The sequence below is a fragment of the Archocentrus centrarchus genome, chromosome 20 (assembly GCF_007364275.1).
Source record: "Archocentrus centrarchus isolate MPI-CPG fArcCen1 chromosome 20, fArcCen1, whole genome shotgun sequence".
In the NCBI taxonomy this organism is placed as follows: Eukaryota; Metazoa; Chordata; class Actinopteri; order Cichliformes; family Cichlidae; genus Archocentrus; species Archocentrus centrarchus.
The window spans coordinates 31,263,685-31,281,864 of NC_044365.1; the positions used below are offsets into that span (position 1 = coordinate 31,263,685).

The following is an 18,180-nucleotide window of genomic DNA, read 5'->3' on the forward strand; positions in this document are numbered from 1 at the left end:
TAAAAGATTTCTCTTTTGTGTTTTTCTTTTTATTTGTACACATTTTAAGGCATCATGCACAAAAAATAAGCTTTCCTAAAGGCATTATGCTTACCCTCTACCAAAAAAAAAAAAAACAACTGTATGTTCTAACATCTGAAGATTTGCAGTTAAAAATAAGTTTGTACAAATATGGCATGTAAGCTGGCATGTCAGTGAATCCCGAAGCAGGACGTCACCTGCTCTCACAGTTTTTGTAAACATGGCTTTGAGCAAAACAGGGCTGAGGGAAAAGTCAAGAGAAAGGGAAAAGCATGCTTCAACTGTGGGGCGAAATTTCCCTGAAAAGCATGCAATGCATTTGGAACGTTATTTACAATGCATTATTTTACTCTCATCATTTTTTTAATGGTATCAATTAAAGTTAAGACATTTAACAGACAGACTGACAGACAGAAAGAGAGACGTGTCCATAATAACCCCCCCGGCCAACAGTTCCCGACACAGACGTGGTTCAGATTCCTCAACAAACGAAACACTGCAGGATTATTTTTTAAATTTGTCGAGCGCTGGACTTAAACTTCCAGACAAATGATCCGGAAAGTATTACAACCCAAAATGAAAAGTATTTTTCTGTGGTAGCTTCATAAATGAATGTGAAACAGCCCGACAACCAGGGCCAAAAAAACAAGGTTTAAACAACAATAAAAAATGAAATCTTGCAGTGTCCATCATCATGGGAGGCATCCGGGAGGTGCCCGTAGTTTTGGCACAGTTGTGTCCAGTTGTGCTCTTCTGTGGCGATCCGTGTGTGTTATACTATATTGAAGACCATGGAAAGATACTGTTCATATGAAACCTGGATCCAGCCATCCTGATCCGTATCATACCGCCTGAAAACGTCAGTCAGCCTCTGCGGGAAGGACAGAAAAGAGTTTATGCACATTAGCCAGCAGCATTATCTTATTATATTAACACCATTTACTTCTTTAGGCTGCTGGTCACACTTGGCAGGCTGTTCTATAGCAGCAGGAGCATGAAATTACTGAGAAGAAAGAAAGTGGCTCAAATGAAAGCTTCCTGAGAGATTCATCTAAAAGCGACGCCTGCAGCGTGTCCTTAAAAATACAGAGTTAAAACTCCACTTCAAATCTTTTAAATGCACCTGAGTAGCCTTGCAGTGCCGGTGCTACGTTAATGAAAACTGTACTAAATCCTATTAGAGTATTCACAGTTTGCTTCAGTGTGACTCTGTTACCTGCAGTACAATACAGCACTGGATGAAGTCATCGAAAGCCACCTGTCCCTTCCTCTGGCGGTCGAACTTTTCTATCAGGGTGCCGTAGAACTGGTCCGATAGACGGTAGCCTACACACAACAACAACACAGTCGTCATTTCGAAGCCGTCCCGCACATTCACCCCCTCGGCGTTTGTTTTCTGGTGAGTGAGGACCTGAAATAGGCATGTTTTCTGGTCTAGTCTCTGCTAGGGACAAACTGCTGGACCCGGCAGGGGTCTCACCTCTGGTTCTTAGCCAGGACTCTGAGACTGCAGCCACTCGGTGATGAGAGGGCACAACAACTCCTACACACACAGGTGCTGGCCAGGTAATGACTTTTAAGTGAACCATGACATATGCAAACTGACCGTGGCAGAGCTCCAGGCTGCTTTGAGCTGAACTAATGCAGACGGGCTTGGGCAGATGAAGAAGTTGTGGGAGTACTGGAGACATATTATGATATAGTGTGATTAAGGACAGCCGCCATCAGTGTGATACTGCAGCATCGGTTTTACTGAGACGCTGCTGTCGCTTTAACAGCGACACAGAACCACAAAGACCTACAAACTCACGCAAAGTCTAACAGGTATTTTAGAAGCCCCCCCACCCCTTTTTTTTGCCACAGACAGATTTCATTCACCGGTTCTTTAATATAGTACAAATTCATTATTTAATTAATTCAGTCAATTGTATATTTAATTTATTTTAATCTCAACAAAATAAATCTGCTCACTTGGAATTTGATGAAAGAAACACGTCTCAAAAACGTTGGGACGGGGCAGAACGAGACTCGAAAAAGTTGTGCAATGCTTAAACCGCACACAGTACAACAACATGAGTGGGTATGAAAAGAGGCTGAGCCTTACAGGAGCAAAGACAGCACGGGGCAAACAGTCTAAAAACTGCATTTCTTAGAAAGAATTAGGGAGTCTAATTTATTTGCTGTGCATAATAGCCTTTAATATATGCACAAAATCAGGTTGCATCACTGCACACAACAGACAAACACAGTTTGTCACTGGCCCATAACTGCAAGTTAAACTCCACCATTGCATGCAGAGAAAATCCAGAAATGCTGCCACTGGCTCTGAGCTCATTTAAGACGGACACAGGGAAGGTGAAATTACCCTGTAGTTCAACTAATAATTTATTTTTTTTAATCTTTTTCAAATCATGGGTCCCCCATCCTGCAACCTAAAGAGAACTGGAACCATCCGGCATGTTTTCAGTGCACAGTTCAAGCCCGGCGTCTGTGAGGGTAAAGCTGGGCACTGGCACACATGGCTTGGAAACTCGCACGTCTGTGAAGGGACTATTAATGCTGGTCGTGGAGCAACAGATGCTGCAAACCAGACACCGTCTTATCAAGCAAGGCCAAACCACATTAAGCACTTACTCCACCAGTATGGCTGCAGGTGCTAAACTTGCCTGCCCGCTGATAAACAGGAAAAGTTCAAATGTTTAACCCAAACTTTTCCTGCAATGGGCTTGGACACAGCAATTTAGAGGCACAAATTAATATTTAACGTAACATCGAAAGCATTTACTGCATGAGCGGTCAGGAAGAAATACCATAAAAATGCCACTCTTGTTTGATAGCTAGCTGCTGTTTCCAAACACACACACACACACACACACACACACACACACACACACACACACACACACACACACACACAAAAGACGAAAACCTGACCGAGTGACCCAGAGAAAGCCTAGACACACCTACTGAGCCCTCCACCAGCGCCGTAAATGTAAATACTGAATCATACTTTGGAGCTCACCGAATCCAGTCAGCGCCTGTTTGAGCTCGTTTTTATCGATGAAGCCGGAGTTGTCCCTGTCGTAGGTCCTGAAGATGTTCTGCCAGTCTGTGATGTACTTCCACACACCGGCAAACTCGTTGAAGTTCACCCCACCTTTATTTTCCCTGTCAAACATGGCTGAAGTAGACAATAATGCGTTAAATGCACTAGTACTGTATGGTCGACAGACACACACACACACACACACTAAACGTGTTTGGGACAGCTTTAATTTCACTGCATACATTTTTTCCAGGGCTGTGAGAGAACAGCAGAATTAACAGTGTGGGACAGACAGACTCACACTTGACTAACTCCTGCCTCATGAGACTGCGTTATAACAGAGCAAGAAAACAGCTTGATCCCCCCACCAGCACTCCACTCCTCAGCCCCATGCGCTTCAATCCAATTACCTCCCAACAAAGGGAGTGTTATCACAGGATATGCTTCTTGCTGTGGGAGTACTAAACAATGGATTTACTGCACACGGTACAGTGGGAAGGAAAGGCGATGGAATTATAGGGATTTACTTTGGAAGTCGCACAACAAATGGGGAGCAAAGTACATCTGAGACCAAGGGAAAGATATTTGGAGCATACTTCTGGACTTGGTGTTTCAGAATAAATAATAAGCCACAGTCACTCAGATGTGGCAGGGAAATAAACTCAAATACGGAAAGTACAAGTGTGTATATATATATATATATATATATTAAACATGATCCAGAGTCGAAGAGTTTAAAAGCTCATGACTTAGTCCTCAACTACGCTGCAGAGTTCCACGTTTTTAACCTAAGCTGTATATCGTGAAAGTGTAAACAGATCAATATTTGAAGTGTGAGGAAACCAGCAGCTGCCGTTTGGAAACATTCCCTCACAGGTAACAACTGTAAGGGAATGTTCCCCTCGTCCCTGTTTTATTGATGGCTGCAGGTTTCCATTAGAGCGGGATAACAGCAGAGGTTTGTTTGTGTCTTCAGGCTGCTCACCGCTTAATGAACTAATCTGGTCGTCATGGCAAGAAAGCAGATAAACAACTCGAATATTTTCAGAACAGGAGGCAGTGTGTGTGTGTGTGTGTGTGTGTGTGTGTGTGTGTGTGTGTGTGTGTGTGTGTGTGTGTGTGTGTGTGTGAACGTCTCACCGTCAGTGGCTACTTACATATAATGGAGCGGACCGTCACTGGGTTGAAAGGAGTCCACGTGCCTGTGAAACAGGAACGCTGGTTAAAAATACACCGAGAGCGTCTGCTGCAACAAGCTGTTAAACACCCCAAACAAACGGATATATGATAACAGAGCAGGAAAGCAGCAGTGATGGTAGAATAAAGGCTTTAGGGAGGACATTATCAGCACACTCAATTCTAGCTGCAGCCCCCACAATTATGTAGGGGCTGCAGAAAACAAACTCTTGTTGCTATTGTAGCTTAATTACTACATTCTCACAATATTTCAGTGCCGCCTGTATTTATTTCATAAGACACTACATACCCATCTGATTTTTAATCAGTTTATTAGCCTGGGATAAGAACTGATGGCAATGCCCAGCTTAATTTTAAGAAAGATAATATTACTGCTGCCATACTTAACAGTACTGCCTGTAAAATATACTTTCTGCCACTATTATTATTGTTATATGTACCGTACGAGCGTGCACTATGTCAGGTCCACAGTGGAGTAAAACCGGTGGTAGATGACTTTCTCTCCACAGCCCCACACTGCAGCACTCTACGTTTTATAAATGAGGAAGATTACCACACTAACCCGTCATGTGACGGATAAAGAAAAATGGCGATCATTAGTGTGGTCTCCTTTGTGTTATTATGGGAGGAGTGAATGAGTGAAGAGGGAATGATTTTGCAGACGCACTTTTAATCCCAGGCAGGTGTTGAGTTGTCAAAGCGGGGGCCCTGAAACCTGCACACCGACGTGCACAAGTCACTGATTTCATTCCATATATCACAAATGTTACTAATCCACTGTGATTGTCCTCCAGTGACACGTCAAACTGTCATTAAAATGATTTATTGCGCCTGCTGACTCACTGTCACAGCGTCATATCCTCGTGGGACGCTCGGTTAGTACAGCGGCATTAATATCGTCATTAATTCCACTTGCGTTGCTCCTGCAATGACCAATCAAAACGTGCGCTGTAAAGAAAGCCTATCCTGAGCTACAGACACATTAAAATGTGATTAGAAAAGCTAAATTATAATGAGAATCTTTTAGGTTTTTTTCTTTTTAATGTTCATGACAGACAATTACGTGTCACTGGAGCGCACACATTGTGTGTCAGAGAATGTGTTATTTCTTTAAAAGCAGCCTTCCTGATATCCAGCAGACGCTTGTGCAAGACAACCAACATCTGGAGTATCTCTTATGATATATAGGATCCCTGAATAATAACGTACTAATAATGTTACTACAGACATACACAACAGAAGAATTAACAAAATGGAAAAACAACTGCAAAGATGAGGATTTACAGTACTGTGTAAAAGTCTTGAGCCACCCATTTCCTTAAAGCGGTCCTGAGCAGTAGTTCTTCCAGTGGTTTTCTTTGGACATCGGCTGCTTTTTCACTCATGCTCAGTCCACTCCTTGTACCCGACCTTTTCCCGAGGAATGTTTTACTGTTTGTTTGTTAAGCCACACTAACACTGACCTATGAATCATTCAAGCATGAAAAACACCAGTGTTGTGTCTACACATAACTGAGCAAAGAACCAGTTTTAAATTGTATCTTTTTGCACTTTGTTACAAGCAGTCTGTCACAAAAACACATCATTTGTTTCAATTTCTTTAGTTGAATCTATGAAAAAAGACAAAAATAACAGTTTGATGGGCATAAAATTGAGTTATTACATGAATTAAAAGCATCATCTTTTGCATCTGATTGGCAACAGCTTCATTTTTCAGCATGACAGCGATCCCAAACACAGTACCAGTGCACTACAGGATGGAAAAATACGCAGTGGAATGCTATCAGCCATGGATTGGCCTCCCCATTTTCCCATTTTCCTAGCAAAATATAAATAAATGAGGCGCGGCTCAAGACTTTTTCCAGCCTGAAGTTCAATAAGCTGAAGTTTAAAAAAAAAAAGGGGGGGTTGTGACAAAGTATGCCCTTTTCCCCCTGACACACACCATTATTTTTCATCTAGAGGACAAACTTCAATTACATGTGAATCTACCTGTCGTTTAGGTGGTCGGGAAAAAGAGCGATGGGTCTTTACTTCAGGTGAGTGTTTATACTTTTATAGCCTGCTTCACACTCTCAAGACACTGAGATTTATCAGGCCATCTAAACTGCTGCTGACTCACCACCTCACTTTATTACAGGCCGGCCGGCGGTTCAGGAGCGTGCATGAAGAGGAGCGTGCATGAAGAGGAGCGTGCATGAAGAGCAGCGTGCATGAAGAGGAGCGTGCGTGAAGAGGAGCGTGCGTGAAGAGGAGCGTGCGTGAAGAGGAGCGTGCATGAAGAGGAGCGTGCATGAAGAGGAGCGTGCGTGGGAGGACGCAGAGACGGGAGGGGAGGCGGGGAAACACAAAAGGAGCAGAGATAGCTAACAAAAGAGAAGCGACCTGAGGAGATGAGGTGAACAAAACATTTGCAGTTTAGTTCCTGTTGCAGCACCTTGAGCTCTCCTGCCTGCATTTGCTGACCTAAGGTTGTTTCCTGCAACTCTATCTGCAGACCCTAAAACTGCATCTGCAGAATTTTAACAACTTGCCAACACTCTGGAGCCTTTTTCACACTGTGCTGCTTGTTTTTGATTTTCCTCCACAGTTTAGCTACGCCAGCAGTAAGCAGGTTTGCAGCTCTGAGCCGTAAGAGCTTAGATAAGAGGATCTCATTTGAATAAAAGGGTTTCAAATCAAAACAGAACATAGAAATTGCTTTATTGCTGCCTTACTCGCACCTTGATTTTACTCGGGGAAAGTCCATTAAAGTGTCTAATAAATAATGAAGCCAAAACAAATGCAGGACTTCAAAAGTTAAGATTCTGGTACGCTAAGTACTGCGTGTGCTTCAGAAGACACCGCTCATTTCCTCCCTCCTGCTCGGTTTGTTTTATTGATGGCTGAGGCTGTCCAGCACTGTGGAGATAGAGCTGTTTTGGGACCGGGCCTGAGGCTCTTACTGAAGCTGGGGTCTGGGCCAGAATCTATACTCCTTTTTCATCCACTGGATGAACTAAAGCAACAATCATAAAGCATCATTAGAACGTTGATGTGAGGCCAACTTGCAGGAACAGGTCAGCGTTACTGCTGTTTTTTTCATTAAACTGATCACATTATTTCAGAAACATTTTCCTCAGTAACATGTTTGACATTCAAGCACAGAAGGAGGCATGAATGCAAACATTTACATTTGTTTTAGTGACTAAATTGAATGAAGTGGTGCGATTTATGACCATATATTATATTTTATAAAGGGATGCTCTTTTTTTAATTGGCTACATTTTTGTTTATCATCCTTGTACTGTTTCCTTTCTATGGGACAGATATTCTAATGTGATTTTTGGTTTAAAAAAGGCTTATTGTACAAAAAAAATCTATAATTATAACTATTGACTATGACTTCCTAATAGTTTGATCGCCAACAAATCATTTCATATCGTTTCAAATAAAAACCTAAAACTAATTGTTTTCAAATGCATAATGCTTTTAAAAATGGGCAGAAACGCTACAAATTTTAAGATTACCGAAATATATGGAAAATTATAATGGCTCTGCAGTGCAGTGGTTTCCTAACAAGCAAAAGCTCCCCGGTTCAATTCTGGGGGGGGCACAAATGCCTTTGGGGTTGCATCAGGAAGGGCATAAAAATGTGCCAAATCAAACATGCAGAGCTACCCGCTGTGGAAACCTCATGTGAATAAGGGAGCAGCTGAAAGTAGCTATCTGTACTGAAACATCTGAAAACTGTGATGTCAAAGTGAGATGCCTAATTATGGAAAAATCATCAACATATTACAATTACAAAGCCTATATGCAGTCATGTGAACGATCCAGAAAACTACTGCTGCCAAAGGTGGCTCTATGGCTTCGCTCACACTTTGTGGAGGAACTTTGACCCACTCTTCTTTACAATGTTGCTTCAGTTCATTAACTTATGCACAGCTCTCTTAAGGTCCCACCCACTGCATCTCAATCTGTTTGAGATCTGGACTTTGCCTGAGTCATTGCAGCTTTAGCTGTCAGACAGGTGGCCTCACACTTGACTCCAGAATACTTTGGTACACAGAGGAGTTCATGGTCCACTCAATGACTGCAGGATGACCGGGTCCTGTGTCTGGAAGAGAAGCACAAATCTTCATCCCTCCAAAGACCGAGGCATAGACGAACGCGCCGTATCTGCAACGTACCAAAACAACTGGCTGCTGCTTATCCAGCAGTAAGTGTGCGCTTCATATTTCACAGGACGTCACAGAGTCCTGTGAAATATGAAGTCACCTGAAGTTTGTTTGACTAAAATGTCAACAATTATTTTATTAATTATAATAAGTTAACTAATAAATAGTACTCGACTGATGCTGGATTTTTAGGGAGCAAAAAATTCAGATATTAATATAGGCTGATATTTGTTACACTCCTCCAAAGACAACATTTCTAATTTACCTTTAAAAGCATCTCTGATGTTTTATACCACGAATACACAAAGAACCATGAGTACAGTTAAAAATCACAGTAAAAATTCTGATAATATCTTTATACAATCGTCTGTAACATCTACATGCTGTGAATGCTGCTCCAACATTAGAGCCAGCAGAAGAATGACCAAAGGCAGAGCACAGAACAAGCTGTGACCTTTACACACACACACACACACACACACACACACACACACACACACACACACACACACACAAGCTGTGAGGTCACCAATGTATGCCAGACAGACTGCGGCTGCCCAGTGTGAGGCGGCAAGTATGGCTGAGATGTTTGTGAGTGTTTCACGGCAAACTGGGACAATAGACCCTCTGTCCAGTCCACACACTGGTCTCTCTCACTGGTGACCTGCCACTGGTGAGGTGGACAGAAGTGAGGGAATATAGGAGCTGAGGAGTGAGGCGGGCGAGTGGAAAAACAGAGAGCACTGACCGCAGTGTATACGCATATGTATAACGGTCGTGATGGAGTTCAGAGACTCACTTGTACCTACACGCCTGACATAAGCAAGCAAACATGGACCTGAACTTTTCCAAACACATTTTAAATGTTGAGCTATGTACCTCACAAAGTAGCTACACAGACCTGACCCCACACAGACACACACCCTGTATGAGTCAGGTAAAGGTTTGACCTTGAGAGCAGCAAGGGGACAGAGTGATGAACATGATTATTGCTGGATTACTGTTGAATATATCACCATGATTGCAATTTTGTTTTTTTTTCTTGATCTCACTCAAAGCTTGTATTTGAAATGATGCAGCTAGTACAGTTATGCAGTATGTGGAGAGTTTGACCACAGGGGAACGCAGGCAGCTCGTGTACATGTGTCATAAAGGAGTGAGAATAGTAATAGACAGCCAGCTCTGTTTGTTTTGTGGTCTATGCCATTTAACAATCATGATACAAAACACACACACACACACACACACACACACACACACACACACACACACACACACACACACACACACACACACAAAGAAGCTCAAGAAATCCAGTCAAAATGACCCTGGTGCCTCAGACTGTTACTGGCTGTAACACAATCAGGGCATGACGCCTCTCCTCGGTCCGAAGGTGGAAACACTGGAAAGCTTAACACTATCTGGTTGATGTCCACGCTGTCTGACTCAACTCGGGTTTAACAAAACTGTGCAAGTGTAAAGGCAACGATTGCTGATTGAGCTCCACGAGCCCGCTTGTTTGTCAGCAATTTCAGTGGCGCTCCTACACAAATAAGTGAAGCAGGAGAGCGGTGGAGCATGGAGGCAAGTTTGTGGGATATCTGCTTACTGCGGAGGAAAGAGTGGAGGCCAGAAAAAAAAAGAAAATCCATATTTATAGCAATTGGCCCGGCTAAAAGGCATACGCAGGACACAGGCAGGCACATGCACAGAGGCGATCACAGACTCAACAGGGATAATACGCTGTAACACCAGGACTGAGAGAGGAGGGAAGACAGAGACAGACGGGGGGGACTAAGAAAGGGTGAGAGACAAAGAGAGAAAGTTAGAGTAAGAGAGGACAAGAGGACACAGCAGGCGAAGAGCCGGTGCCACATCCTCGAGAGAAATGTAAGGAGAGCAGAGGATCTTGTATAATGTTTAAAATGCCTTTAAAAAAGTGACATCCTGCTGACTGGAGAAAAAAACACAATGTAAAAAACAGCATGCGATCAAATGATTTCTTAAAATGGGCGTCTGCACAAAGTAAAATGGAAAAAGGAGCATGTAAGTGATCATTTTCTATGTGCAGAAAGACAGAAACGTGGTGCAGAAACGTTCACGCTGCCCCAGCCTCCCTCCTGAACCTCGGTCCTCTGAGCTGAGGGAGCCGGGGCAAAGAACAGGCAGTCAAAGCACAGCTGATGGCAGGAAACTGATTAAAAAAAGAACAACGCTGGGACGGCAGAGCTGCGACAGACAGTCGAACGGCAGGTTGTCTTTAGGAAACTGCAGGACAGGATGCAGCGCCATGTTCAGCTCGGCTGGCTCTGGTTCATGTCCCAATGAGTCTAATGAACTGGGAGACTGGACCTGGAGACCCGCCGTTCACCGCACGCACACGCAGTGAGGAGCACATAAACACAACACTGAGTCTAAAAACAAAAACAAGACTCACTGACCCTTGGCAAAGAAAAATCTGATGAAATGAACAACGCACACACACACACGCTCGCCTGCGCGCACACACACGCTCCACACACTAATCAGTATGCTGTGCCAGAGCCACTGCGCAGCCTGATAACAGCTTCTTTCAGTGCTGCTGCTGGCTCCGACGCTACTTTTTCCCCTCTCCTTTGAAGTGCACAGAAAAATGGGTTTCTGGGCAGCGCAATCGGTTCAAAAGTCTTTAAAAAGCTGCTGGAGCAAATCAAACAAAAAAGATGGGGGAACACATTATATTTTAATGAATACACAAACATTAACCTGTACCCACAGTTTCTGGTTTTAACGCTGTTCTCATTAATCATTACTGCACTTTAACTTTGCTGTCTCACTGTGAGCAAGGTCAAGAAGCGATGCAGTGTTGAGTGTGGCAGGAAAACAGATCTGACTGAGGAGAGCTCTGCTGTGGCAGCTCTCCTCAGTCAACACAACTGACTTCATTTGCCAGGATGTGAGCAGAAAGGATGACCTGTGTCATTTATTCGGCGCTTCTCCCGAAACTGCTGCGAAGAATCACACGCTCGCCATTTCTTTTGCTTTAATTTGTTTAGGAAGTGAAGCCTCGTTCCTGTTTGAATCCTCCTCCAGACCTACAAGGCTAAGGAGAGACTGCACCTCCTCTACTAGCAGCTGTAAACCTCATGCTACATCCGAGGGGTTTCAATCAGATTATTCGGCAGGAGAAAAAGCACGCCGCTTTAATAATAATAATAAAGGAAGTGTGAGCACTCAATCTCACAGACAACTTTATGAAAATCTTCAGACAAAAGCAGACGTTTTCAAATTTAGGCAGTCAGTGAAATGCGTGGGTTTCATGAGCTGTAGCTAACTAGTTAATTAAGCCATCATTAACTGATGTAGTAGAGGGCTGATTGGGGTTGTTATCTATGGCTGGCACTGAATGGCCTCCAGCTGACTAGCTTTTAAAACCCTGCTACTTAATAGTCACACAGGAGGAGCCAGTCTCTTTAGACTCCCATGTTAAAATGTCCAAATTCAGCGATGAAATTAGTATCAGTGCAGCGCTGTGAAAAAACAGTTTTGGCCTGTTTCTTTATAATTTATCGTTCTGGATTTCAAATTTGTTCTGTGGCCACTTTTCTGACATTAGTGCCAACGTGGGCAGCTGTCCGCTGGACCTCACCTTTGCTAATTGCAGTCACTAAACTGGAGCTCTCCACCATGTCTGACGTGTTAGCCTGCTGTGTGGTACAGTCCATCTAAAAAGGTACAGTTTTGCTTTCCAGTAGTTTATTCATTGGTTAACTTTATACCCTCTTGTCCAAATATGGTCATTATTTCTGGCCCCAAAAAAAGAAAAGAAAAAAACAGCCAGTGGCCAATGGGTGATGTCACAGTGGTTACTTCCATCTTTTATATCCAGTCTGTGCTTTTTTTCCCCCATCACTCCTGATACGAGAGCACTCATCCTGTTTGGACTTTTGGAAACTGTGACATAATCCACACCCACAATTTCAACTACCGGCCGGTGCAGTGTGTCGCTGGCTGTCACTGCAGGGACGAAGAAACATATCAAAGTATTTTCTTTGATGCTACGCTGATAAATTTCTCACCCGCTCCTTTGTTCTGGGACAAAAATAAAACTACATTCATTTTTATTCAGTTCACCTGCTATCCATGGGATAAAAATAAAATCCCCATCCATTTTTCTACTTAAACATGACAGCTGCTTAAATCATAGAGAGGCAGCGACCAATGGTGTGCATCGAGGAGATGGGAGAGAGAGAGAGAAAGAAAAAAGAAGAACAGAGAGAATTAAGAAGAATGACAGACTGAGATAGAGGGAGAGGTGGGAATGGAGCATAAATTTATATTTATATTTATATATATATATATATATATATATATATATATAAAAATTCCAAGACACTGATCCATACCATTGGATAAGGCCTGCTGGAGCTCTGAGTCTGATATCACTCCACTCCGGTCCTTGTCGACCCTGGGGAGGAAAACACAGATTATATGCCACAACGCTTTAAACACTTCACACACAAAAGCAGCAGGCACCGGCACCTGCCAACTGAAATCTTATCTTCCTGAGCACGTGTTAGTGTTTCAACAGTCCACAAAGAATGAATGGAAGTCTATGAGCAGGTCACAGAAGGCAGCTTGTATGCTTGTAGAAACCGGCCAGACGAGGTTGGAAGATATGGGTGGGTGGGTGGGTGTGTGTGTGTGTGTGTGTGTGTGTGTGTGTGTGTGTGTTGGTTCTGAGAAAGCAACCTGAAACAGGATGTTGTAACTTTTAGTGGCACCAGTATGAGGTCTGCTTGGAGGACTCTTAAATAGCAGAACAGATTTGATAGATTGATTGGATAGTGTGGTATGTGCATGGGAAAGCTATTTGGAACACCTGGCAATACATTAAAGACCATACCGGGCTGTCTCATGTCAACTAGACTGTTAATTATTTGATTATATCAAAGAGAAAAGTCCTCCAAAAACTAATAAAGAGGAATTACCCATGAAAATTAAAGCAGAGTGTCTCTTTGTCCCAGATCCTGGGGTTACAGCTCATACAATTAGTCAATAAATCAACTGACAGGAAACTAGGAAGCAAAAACTACAACAACTACTGATAAAGACTGATTGCCTAATTAATTATCAGTATAGCTGGCAACAAGTTTTAGGTTCATCAGCTATTCAACTCTTTCAGCCCTAATGGAGCCCTTATCCTTTAGTTAATGACGCATTAATTTCATGCGTTCAGACTTCAAACAAAGGAAGGGATTGACATACAATGTAATAATTAATATACACTTACAATACCTTAAAGGAGCCCAGTTTTGAGCATTTCCACATTTTTATTCTCAGGTTCTCTTAAAGTAGTTTTGCCTGAGCCGCAGTTCAAAAGAATCCTGATTTATCTTATACTTCCTCTGTGCCTTTAAAAACACCTTCTTCTGATTGGCTGCTCCTCATAAACAGAAGGTTTAAAAAGCAGGTGGGTGGGGCTTCTGCACTGGAGAAAGACTCACATGTACACGTTTCAGGCTCCAGTGCTCTTGCCTCTCTCTCCCTGTGAAGCAGTGCCATACGTTGCTTCACTTTGCTCACAGTACTTGAGCTGAAACATTGATAAAGGTTAAACTTTAAACTCCCAGTGCAGCTGTCAGCCAATCAAAACAGATTTATTCAAATACACCAGTGCTGCCTCTAGCCAATCATGGAAATATCCCCGGAGAGTGAGGTAGCAGATACAGTTTGGCATCAAAATGAAGGAGAAGTTGATCAATGCAGTGAAACATTACCGTGTGAATGATTAGTTGTTGTTGCTATGACAGCCTGCAGCCAATGGCTGTGCTTTCCATGGGTGTTTCTTTAATCTTTAGCATTTATTCATAGTTATTTCTCCTGTTGGCCCCCCTTCAAATTCAAGGCAATTTTCAGCCAATCAGCATTTAATCTATGCACAGCATAATTGCCATCAGGCTATGCATGGATTGAATGCACATAGTCCTTCACTCTAACACAAACGGACACTGGTAGGTCTCACCATACTGGGACCATATTAGGGCGCTCAGCTGTGAGTGACATCACAGAGAGCAGAGGGAAGAAAAAACTTCAGCTGAACATTTGGAGCAGTCTGAGGCCTGAGCTTCAGGCTCATCTCATGATCACAAACTCTGGCCGCGTTTAGTATGAGCATACATAAGTGGATATGACAAAACGTAACGGTCTGCTTAAACGCAGCCACGAGCCTCTCTTTGAGACACTGAGGTTGGGCACGAGCGTCAGGCCTTACACTTTTAGCTGCTTAGTCAAACATCCACTGACTCAGTTGTTCCTTAGCAACCTGCCGGGCCCAACCTGTTGATGCAGCGCTCGATCAACAAACAGTCTGAATACCAGCAGAGAAGAAGAGGGGAGGAGACAGGGAACCCCCCCCAACAAAACACCCAAACACACACACACACACACAAAATGTGGGCTGGGTTTCTGCGCCCGGCTGTGACTGGTTTTTCTGCAGTTTTAAGTCCATGACTGCAGCCTTCGAGGTGATCAGCTATATGTCAGCGTGCATTTCGCCCCGTTAAATAAAGAAAAGCAAACACACACTCCTGCCGGGTCCTCCTGGCCATAAATGAGAGCTCTGTCACCGTGAAAGTGATGATTGGTTGGGTTGGTGCAGGCAGAGGGGGCACACGGCCTTCACCAAACACTGATATATTAACTCAAAGAAGCATGTGTGTGTACAGAATAAGCTCTCCTCTTTTCTCCCCCCAACGCCGGTCTTCCTCTTACAAGCTCACACACTCTGCCTCAGGCAAAGTTACCTCGACAGTAAAAAAAAAAAGCGAAAGCATCATTAAAACTGCTTCTTCCCTGCAGAGCAGACAGTTAACCATCTGCTGTTTCCATCTTCACGCTGTCAAACGCAGAACTTTTATGTAAAGCGGCAGCGGCACCACGCCTGAGTCAGTTATTCTGCTCAGATTTTCCCATGTTTCACTGTTTCCTGTTAGGCAATCAGGCTGGAATCCGTCCTACTTTCCACATAACTGGTCCAAAAGTAAGGCACTGGTGCTGTGGCTCTCACGCTGGAAAAAAAAACGCCCAAATTAAAACTATTTTAAACCTTTTTAATCTGAGGCTGCAGCAAGTTGTTGCATGAACTCCGGGTTTGCAGTAAGACGGCATACCTCGAGTTAGCTCTGTGTATGTAAAAACTTTTTTCAGGTAAACGTTTCCAGCAAGTAGTAATTTGATGACATTAACACGATGCTGAGAATTGAGGAGTAGAGGATAATCAATCACCACAAATCTATATGTTTGATCTACAAAAACCACATCTCGAAGGGCCGGGTTCAAACATTTCTGTAGCCATCCACCATTAGAAAGCACACAAAAGGAACAGCATAATTCACTCAGCATCTAGCCATGCAACTGCTTTACAGCCTGCTTTTCTTCGCTTGTCGCGGCACATCCACTCAGATGTAGTCATACCACGGCGAGTTACTGTGTGCAAATATATCTAAAAGCAGTCCAACAATGGGACGGTGAGTCATGAGTCAGTAGGTGTGTGTCACAGAGATTGAAAAGCCTTCTGCATCAATTATGCTCCATTGACTCTGACCACATGACCGAGGGAATTCCAGCACAGCTTTGCCAGATATTCAGCGAGGGGCAGCAGATGAGGCAGCTCGCTGCTCATGTGACACATGACTGTATGTCCTTATGACAGTCATAATAATGCCAGACACAGTGATGGCTCCACATGTGTACACAGTCACGGGAAGGTGCTGTTTCTGCTGCGAGAGAATGAGGCAGAGACAACATGTGTCCATCTGATGTCTTACAGGGTTTGCAACACACATAAATAATTAGTTAAGGGTGTTTCGAGCCTTGATGCCAGCAGCATCCTGATGTGAGAAGGAAAAAAATCCTCTGCAGTATTACATAACTCTATAGCTTACTATCACCAGGGGCCAAAGCATATGCACATTTCCCTCTCTGCCTACTACTATGACCTTCTTGGCTGCTGACACACTTTTGACTCAAGCTGTGCTGAAATCGATGACTATCAATGGGTGAAAGCCCCCCAGAGACACTTTAACATCCAAACTGGGGCGGGGGGTAAAAATCCAAGATATGACAGATGTAGAAATGAGCTTTCCAGTGTATTTTAAATAGCTGTCATATAAAGCTCTCAGATATTTTTTTACAGATTAAAACATTTTGTCTGACTTTTTCGGACCCAAGTGTCGGTGGAAGACGGCATTCAGTGGAGACGTGTTGAACTGAGCTGTGTCTGCGCTGCCAGGATGAACCGGGGAGGGGGGAAACCCTCCAAGGACTCCCGGAGGTCCTTGGACCCGGGTTTGAAAACTCATCGCTGGCACTGAGCAAGCTGGCTGCCTGTGACATCACCGCAATTTAACGTCAGTAATACAACCATGCGGCACTGCTGACGTGTAGTACTGTACGGTAGTACTAGATGAGTGGCATAAAGCAGATACAGGAACTGTGCAGTACTAGTTCCACAACTGGGAGGCAACTGGAGTACTGAAAATCCCCAATTTCACTCCGGGAGGTCCGTCCTGGGCCAAAGAAGGAGTTATGAAAAGATAAGAAAAAAGGGGGGAGCTGTCACTGAAATATTGAGCGTCACCCCCACCCAGCCTCACTCTCTTCCTTCCGCGCTACACGACAGCAGTTTTCACCGCGAAGCGAAGAGTGAGAGACGGCAGCGGGAGGCAGCGGGAGCGGGAGCAAACGGGAGCAAACGCCTGTCCTGGCCGCACTCACCTCTGGAAGATATTCCACAGGAAGCCCTGGTCCGGGGGAGCGCTGATGTGCGGGGGAGCTCTGTACGGACTGTGGTACGCCATTTTACGGGAGCGCTCTGTCAAAAATCGCACAAGTCTAAGGTTGCGTTTCCTCCTCCTGCTGTAGTTTCTGCTCTCAGCGGCTTCAGACTCCACCACCCCGACGTTCACGCACAGGGGCGTGGCCAAATCATTCACTACCCGTTGGGGCGGTGACGTCACTCTCTCCTCTTCTATTTTCACGTGAAGTGAAAATAGAAACTAAAACCTTAAATGTTCACGTTACTGTAAGTGATGGTAAAAATAGTGCGTTTTAATTAAAAATTTAAAATAAATAAATAAAGAGGGTCTATTCAGGGGCGTTTCCAGGATTTTTTTTTTTTAATGGGGTGACTCAGGGAAGCTCCTGGAAAATCAGAAAATCATATCCAAAAAAAATACTGACTTAAATGTGCACACAGACCGTCTTCATATTAGGAAACACTGCCGCCCCCTAACAATGTGGCAGCCGCATTAAAGCAGCAGAGAGCAGGATAACTAAACACAAGTCTACACAGTAGTTTGTAAAGTGAGTGCAGTTCACCAGACCTCTGTCAGACACACAGGAGAGAGTCTATCTCTCAAAATTAAAAATGCATTGTTTTCCACATATATTTAAATCAATAGCTATCACATATCACATCATTGCATAGTTATATATTTAAAGAGATGCACTGAGGAGGGCAAAACATTTTCACAGTGTGTATGTGTGTGTGTGTGGGGGGGGGGGGGGCAACAAGTCTCTACTTAAGTGATTTTGAGTATTTACTTCAAAGTACACAAAGATTTGCAGAAAAGGTGTACTTAAAATACTATTCTCAGAAGTATGAGAATATTTCATTATTCATGTAAGATATTGCATCATTATCAAGATAATAACATAACAAAGTTGAGCTTTTTATTTTAATTTGCTGTGCCATACACTCTTTAGTAACTATGC

General features: G+C 43.5%; 1 protein-coding gene across 2 annotated transcripts; it reads right to left on the reverse strand.

The window, feature by feature from the left end:
- Positions 1-44: 44 nt before the first annotated feature.
- pdcd6 (programmed cell death 6) lies at positions 45-17,387 on the reverse strand. 2 transcript variants are annotated; one of them, XM_030757053.1, is made up of 6 exons: positions 17,182-17,387; positions 12,810-12,871; positions 4,225-4,269; positions 3,032-3,202; positions 1,238-1,347; positions 45-892 (listed from the first exon to the last, which is right to left on the reverse strand). In XM_030757053.1, exons 1-6 carry the CDS (start codon positions 17,262-17,264, stop codon positions 794-796), a joined length of 570 nt encoding a protein of 189 aa, XP_030612913.1. In that variant the 5' UTR covers positions 17,265-17,387; the 3' UTR covers positions 45-793. The 2 variants fall into 2 exon arrangements, with proteins under 2 accessions (XP_030612913.1, XP_030612914.1); XM_030757054.1 differs by having other exon boundaries at positions 47-892; positions 3,044-3,202.
- Positions 17,388-18,180: the final 793 nt, after the last annotated feature.